The following is a 7,664-nucleotide window of genomic DNA, read 5'->3' as shown; positions in this document are numbered from 1 at the left end:
AAGTCAAAAATGAGACTAAGTTTCTTTGACACAATTCTAGTCATTTAACTCTAAGAGCATATTACCACGAGCTAATGCATGGATGATTTTTGCGGGGTGTTATAACATTACTCTAAACGTCAATTAATATAAGGAGTACGGCAAAATAATCATATCAATAATTGTTTGGGTGTAGAAAATTATTTTGTAATTACCTAAACCTCAAGGGGCCTAAATGAACATCTACTAGACAAAAAGAAAGAGAAAAAATAACATAAACATATACCTTACCTCACAATATTTAACACAAAATTTTCATCCTTCCAAAGTAATTACATACAAAAATTTCAACTAATTATGTATCTTCATTAGATATATCAAAAGCTAATTTTCTATTTCGAAAGATTCAAAATTGAAAAAATTTCTCAGATGCTAATTATGTATTTTTATAAAGAAAAAAATATTTTTGTTTGGTGTATCAGGAGCTAATTATGTATCTCGACAGATCCAAAATCGAAAAATGTATCGAAAACTAATTATGTATCTTAACAAAGAAAAATATATATTTTCGTTAGATGTATCGGGAGCTAATTATGTATCTCAATAGATCCAAAATCTGAAAAATGTATCGAGATCGAATTATGCATCTTCACAAATAAAAAAATGTATTTTCGTTGGAAAACATGTATCGAAAACTAATTATGTATCTTTATAAAGAAAAAATGTATTTTGTTAAATGTATCGCAAGCTAATCATGTATCTTCGCGAACTCAAAATCAAGATTTATAATAATTATGTAAAATGACAAAAAATTATGTAATTAAACTTCAAACTATCAGGAATTTATGGTTTTCGGAAGAAAAAAAGACAGTGAGAAAAAGGGACTCTTTGTTAAATAGACTTTTTAAGTATATTTTTTAATTAAACGGATCATAAGTTTTTTTATTTAGGGAGATGACTCATTTTTTTAGACAGATATATAGATTGGTCGATTATCAATTCAATAGATTTATTATTTATCTGACAAATATATAAATAAATCGATTATCTATATATAGATAAATTCATTATTAATTTAACAAATAAAAAAATAAAAATAATTCATTTTGTTAATTGAAAACTTAAAAGGCTATAATAGCCAAATTCTCCGTGAGAAAAGAAAGAAGAAAAAGACCAGTAGAGAAAAGAGCTGTATTCACATGGGATGCCGTTTTTCAAGCTAATGGGGTCCCCTCTCTCTTCTCTTTCTCTCTCTCTCTTAATTCAACTGATAATTATGAGCTTTGAATCATAAAGTTAATTATAGAGTAGACTGAAGAAAAAAATCATCCTTCTTCTCATTTTTCCTTCTTTCTTCCTTCCATTTTCTTGTTTTTATTTTTTTGTTTTTTAAATTTTTTTTCTTGCATTTGGAGCTGGAAAATTATGGCTGATGATAAGGTAACTCTTTTACTTTGTGGGTATTTTTTTATTTATAAAAAAGTTTATAAATGTACTTGTTTACTTTGTTTTCTTGAATTTTTGGAGAATTTAAGGTTGTATATTGCTTCTTTAGATCATATATCATTATACTAATATGAGTTTACATACCAATTTGCTTTGTTGGGTATTTTTTTTATGTACAACAAGTTCATAATTGTTTAAGTTGTTTTCTTGAATTTTTGGAGAATTTCAGGTTGTTGTTTCTTGGATATACTGCTTCTTTAGATCATATATCATTACTAATCTGAGTTTAAATACCAATTTGCTTTGTTGGGTGTTTTTTTCTATGTACAAAAAGCTCATAAATTTATTTGTTTGGTTGTTTTCTTTAATTTTTGGAGAATTTCAGGTTGTATATTGCTTCTTTAGATCATATATCATTATTCTAATATGAGTTTACATACCATTTTTGCTTTGTTGGGTATTTTTTTTATGTACAAAAAGTTCATACTTGTTTAAGTTGTTTTCTTGAATTATTGGAGAATTTTAGGTTGTTTCTTGGATATATTGCTTCTGTAGATCATGTTTCATTACTAATCTGAGTTTAAATACCATTTTTGCTTTGTGGGGTTCTTTTTTTATGTACAAAAGTTCATAAATGTACTTGTTTAAGTTGTTTTCTTGAATTTTGGAGAATTTAAGGTTGTTTTTCTTGGATAAATTGTTTCTGTAGATCATGTTTTAATGTACAAATTACAAAAAGTTCATAACTTTACTTGTTAAGTTGGTTATTTCTAGTTAGGGGAATATTTGTGTTGTTGTCCTTTAGATCAAATTTCACTACTAATCTGAGTTTAAATGCCTTTTTGCTTTATGTGTATTTATTTTTTATGTACAAAGAGTTTATAACTTTGCTTGTTATGTTGGTTTTCTTTCTGCTAGTTTCATTTTTTGGAAACTTTTAGTGTGAATATTTGGGTTGTTGTTTCTTAAATTTAAGATTTGGTTTATTTAAGTATATCTAGTTACACAAACGTTTCTCCTAGCAGTTTTCATATTTCTTCATATGACGTTCTTCAAATTGGGATTGTTAAGTTTGCGTGGCTTATGCTTCCACAATGATATTTTTTGTTGTTTTTAGTGGTATGTATTTTTAGTACGATAATGTTGTAGAAGGTTTTAGAAATTGCTTGTATGAGATCTATGTTTCGTGTGGATTGTAGGAGATGTCTGCTCCTGTTATGGATGTGAATGGTGCCGTCACTGGTCATATAATTTCGACTACCATTGGAGGAAAAAATGGCGAGCCAAAGCAGGTAACAATGTTGTCTTTGTGGATTCATGAACGTTTGTTATCGAGTTTAGCTCCTATTGAGTGCTGAATTCGAGAGTAATTTATTGGAATAAGCATCCAGTATCCCTCCGAATTATGTCCATAGTTGCTACGACACATTCCAACTGAACTCAATTTTAGCGTATTTTTGTCACCCTTTTGTGCTGAGTGGCACCTTTATTACATAAAAATGGGGGCCGCGTCAAGGGGGCCGCGTCAGCTAAAAAGGTTGACAAAAATACGCTAAAATTTAGTTCAGAGGGTAACTATTACCCCCTGTGAAGTTGGAGTGTGTCTTAGCAAATCTGGTCATAGTTCAGGGAGGTACTAGATGTTTTACTCTAATTTATTTCTTATTGAAAATGTATTTGGCTTCGTGAATAATTTGGTGTAGACAGTCAGTTACATGGCTGAACGTGTTGTGGGGACTGGATCATTCGGAGTTGTTTTTCAGGCAAGTGAGCACAAATCTCGTTTGTTTCACTAGTTGCTGCATTGTTTACTAACTTGAGGTCAACTGGTACTTGTCTTGTGTAGGCAAAATGCCTGGAAAATGGGGAGACGGTTGCGATAAAGAAGGTTTTACAAGATCGTAGATACAAAAATCGTGAACTGCAGTTGATGCGGACTATGGATAACCCGAATGTTGTTTCTTTAAAGCATTGCTTCTATTCAACTACTAGTAAAAACGAGCTTTTTCTCAATTTGGTCATGGAATATGTTCCGGAGACTATGTATCGGATGTTGAAGCATTACAGCAATGTGAACCAAAGAATGCCACTCATCTATGTTAAGCTTTACACGTATCAAGTAAGTGACGCACCTTCTTGAGCCACACTATTCTTCGTAATCACGAGCTATATTAAACGGAGACTTGTTCAGGTATTTAGGGGGCTGGCGTACATGCACACTGTTGCCAGCGTTTGCCACAGAGATTTGAAACCTCAGAATATTTTGGTAATGTGTCTTCAACATTGCTATTTCGGCTAGTATATTGCGGCCTTTCATGTTTTGATATCATTCATTTGGCTTCGACAGGTAGACCCTGTTACCCACCAAGTAAAAATTTGTGATTTCGGAAGTGCAAAAGTTCTGGTAAGTCTTAATCATAAGAGTGCATTTACGTATCTAGTCACATGTACCTTCCTAAGATTCCTTTTCCTGTAGTAATCCTTGCCTCATAAAGAGGACCGCTGACATTATTTATGTTTAGTATCGGTTACTCTAACCTAGTATTATTTCTCGAGTTATTAATGGTAAAAACACAACTGAACTATCACTTTCCTACCCGAACGATCACCATCTACTCAACAAGGTGTGTTTTAATACATAGATGTTGATACTTCAGGTAGGAAAACGGAACATCTGGTGATAGTTCAGATAGGAAAAGGAAAAGGGTACAACTGATAGTTGGGGTGTGAAACTCTAAGTTGCTCGAACTAGATTTCCAAAAATCGTTGCCGCACTCGTCGGATCCTTCAAAAATACACTATTTTTGGAGGATCCGACACGCCCCCTTAGGTGAAACTTAGGAAAGAGTGATAGTTCAGGTGTGGTTTTGACCATTATCTCTTATTTCTAACCTACGAAGTCTAACAAAGTGGTAGTTCAGATGTGTTTGGACCGATATCACTTTCTTACACATTTTTGTTGAGTAGAAAGAGATTCTTGTTGAAAATTCTTACTCGTCAAATGTCGTTAAACAGTATATACTATATGAAGTTCGCAAACTTCTTGTTTGAACTATCGCCTGTCGTGGTAACTCTCTTGGGCAGAGATCCTGTTAACCAAATTGTTGTCATTGAGAACGAAGTTCTCTACATCCATGTCTTGGTTTATTTATTGCTCTTTTCTGTCATTCCATCTTCCGTTTACTCTGTTTAAGAATGAGTTAATTGAAGTTTGTCGTTGAACCAAGCTGCTACTCAGTTTTATTCTAAACAAAGAATATCGGACATAGTGATATACTTGTGACGTACTGAGTTGGTACATTTTCAGATTAAGGTTTGTATACTTGTGACGTACTGAGTATAACGTTCATCAGGTTAAAGGTGAAGCAAACATCTCATACATCTGTTCACGGTTTTATCGGGCACCTGAACTCATATTCGGTGCAACAGAATATACGACCTCGATTGATATCTGGTCTGCTGGCTGTGTCCTTGCAGAGCTTCTCCTCGGCCAGGTTTGTAAACATCTTGGTTTTTTTACGTTGCTAAAGTAATTTGTGAGTTATTTCGTACGCCATAATCCTGCATTAGAAAAAATTTTGACTAATTTCGCAATACTTGTTTTAGCCATTATTTCCAGGCGAAAATGCTGTCGATCAGCTTGTTGAGATAATCAAGGTACAGCTTGAATAATTCTAAATTTTGATGCAAATGTTTTCTGTGCAATTGTTGTTCATTCGCTTCATCTTCCAGGTACTTGGAACACCAACGAGGGAGGAAATTCGTTGTATGAATCCAAATTACACTGATTTTCGATTTCCACAAATCAAAGCACACCCTTGGCATAAGGTATACGGTTATTATATTGCTGTTTCTGAGCTTGCACGTAATTTCTCGGCTGCTGACTCGCTATATTGCCCTCACCCGTGGTCTCAGGTATTCCACAAACGGATGCCACCCGAAGCTATAGACCTTGCTTCACGTCTATTGCAGTACTCGCCTAGTCTTCGTTGCAATGCAGTAAGTTTGATCTAGTCATCCTTTATCTAACGTGAGTTTTATTCATTACGCAACTGTCCTTGATTGTGTCGAGCGTGTTTGCCTACTTTTCATTTGGGGTCTAGTTAAACGATTCCATGTTTCTAAATCACTCTTTATTGGATGACGAGAACCTAAATTCTAACGAGTCGGTGTTCTACTTTTCATTCTGCAGCTTGAAGCATGTGCACATCCTTTCTTCGATGAGCTTCGGGAACCCAATGCTCGACTTCCCAATGGCCGGCCGTTGCCGCCTCTTTTCAATTTTAAGCAGGAGGTATGTCTTCCCCTCACGGTCATTCTAGATTACTAGTTACACTAAGATATTCTGAATCGTAGAACTATAACGAAATATATGATCCACCAATATTCATCGTATGTTGATTAGGACTATTGATGTGTATAGGAAAGATTCATGAAACATATTAGAATGATTCGATCGTCATGTTTCGTTTAGTATTTCGCGTTGGTTTCGTCAATCATATTATCTTCTTGAGCCAATGGTCTACAGGAAACAACCTCTCTACCTCCCAAGGTAGGGTATGGTCTCCGTCTAAGTTGCGTGGACTCTTCACTTTCGATACTGTACTCGTGTTGGATTCTCCAAAAATACTCTATTTTTGGAGAATTTGACACACGTGCGTTGACATTTTTGCAGAGTCCGAGCAACATAGGTCTCCGTACACACTACCCTCCCCAAATTCCACTTGTGGGATTACACTACCTTTGCGCGGTAGAGAGGATAAGATGTACGCAGTCCTTACTCCTACCTTTGCATAGTCGAGAGGTTGTTTCCGATAGACTCTTGGCTGAAAATAGAAGATATTTAAACCAATTGTAGAGACAGTTTTACTAAACTATCAAGATAAACATCCAATACCCCCCTCGAACTATGGCCAAAGTTGCTACGACACACTTCAATTTCATAGGAGTCCTATTACCCCCCTAACTCAATTTTAGCGTATTTTTGTCACCCTTTTGTGCTGACGTGGCCACTTTTTTACATAAAATGGGGCCCACATCAAAGGTGTCATGTCAGCCAAAAAAGTTGACAAAAGGTGTCACATTAGCACAAAAGGGTGACAAAAATACGCTAAAATTGAGTGAGTTCAGGGGCGTAATAGGACCCCCATGAAGTTAGAGTGTGTCGTAGCAAATTTGGCTATAGTTCAGGGGCGTACTAGATGCTTTGAAGTAGCTCGTCTACTAATCGAGCGTTATTTTATGGTTTCAGTTGGCTATTGCCTCTCCAGACCTCATTAACAGGTTGATACCAGATCACATAAAAAAGCAAATGGGACTACATCTTTTCACAACCCGCGATGACATGACATGAAAATATACTGGTTGACGATGATGATCACACACACACACACATATATATATCGAGACATCCGCGTTTACATTCTCCCCAACATGTTCCACCATGCCAAGCTGCATCTCCTTGTCGACGCGAGGACAAAGTAAAAGGGTTGCTGTGAATTTTAAATTCTTGGTCGTGGTATCGTCTTTTTCTTTCTACTCTTCGAGTATATCTCTCCCCTCCTCTCTCTTACCGTGGCCATCCAGCGAAAGGAATGTTCTTTTTGTACATGTTTGGTAGTAGTAAATTGATTAGAAAGCTCCCAATATCAGACAAATGAAATGTAAAATTTGATCTGTGTTTTATGTTTGTATTTAGTGTTTATTTTTTGAACTTGTTGCTAACATTTTGTTGCTTTTAAGAAAAGAGTTGCAAGGAAATGATGGTGTTATTGTATGTGCTTAACATTAATGGATGATATTTATTCACGTGGACAAACACATAAGCAACTTTTCCCACGTACACGTTGTGGTCTTTGGACCACAAAGGGAGCACGCGACTTACTAAATTAACAAGTTCGGGGGTATTTAAGACAAATGATAGTTTAGGTGCTGAATAAAACGTGACAACTTCAGGGGTTAATTAATACCTCTCTCTTTATATAATCATGGTGTTTGGTTTAGTCTGTAAGTTGATTTCGGCTGCGATAAGCATCTAATACCCTTTGAATTATAGTCAAAGTTGCTACGACACAATTCAACTTCACGTGGGTTCTATTATCCTCTAAACTCAATTTTAGTGTATTTTTGTTATTCTTTTATGCTGACGTGACACCATACGTGAAGTTAAACACTTGAGGTGCGTGAAGGACTATCATGTGCCACATCAACTAAAAAGGTTGACGAAAATACGCTAAAAT

The 7,664-nt window shown here is 35.1% G+C and overlaps 1 protein-coding gene across 2 annotated transcripts; it reads left to right on the top strand.

Moving 5' to 3' along the window:
- Window positions 1-1,154: 1,154 nt before the first annotated feature.
- LOC107852422 (shaggy-related protein kinase eta) lies at window positions 1,155-7,185 on the top strand. 2 transcript variants are annotated; one of them, XM_047410571.1, is made up of 12 exons: window positions 1,155-1,419; window positions 2,625-2,717; window positions 3,133-3,188; window positions 3,272-3,544; window positions 3,617-3,691; window positions 3,773-3,829; window positions 4,779-4,919; window positions 5,032-5,082; window positions 5,158-5,253; window positions 5,341-5,424; window positions 5,618-5,719; window positions 6,677-7,185. In XM_047410571.1, exons 3-12 carry the CDS (start codon window positions 3,141-3,143, stop codon window positions 6,776-6,778), a joined length of 1,029 nt encoding a protein of 342 aa, XP_047266527.1. In that variant the 5' UTR covers window positions 1,155-1,419; window positions 2,625-2,717; window positions 3,133-3,140; the 3' UTR covers window positions 6,779-7,185. The 2 variants fall into 2 exon arrangements, with proteins under 2 accessions (XP_047266527.1, XP_047266526.1); XM_047410570.1 differs by having other exon boundaries at window positions 1,156-1,419; window positions 3,129-3,188.
- Window positions 7,186-7,664: the final 479 nt, after the last annotated feature.

Source organism: Capsicum annuum, chromosome 4 (genome assembly GCF_002878395.1).
Source record: "Capsicum annuum cultivar UCD-10X-F1 chromosome 4, UCD10Xv1.1, whole genome shotgun sequence".
NCBI lineage: Eukaryota > Viridiplantae > Streptophyta > Magnoliopsida > Solanales > Solanaceae > Capsicum > Capsicum annuum.
The sequence above is the reverse complement of the archived record's forward strand: the minus strand, read 5'-3'. Positions and strand labels throughout refer to the sequence as shown.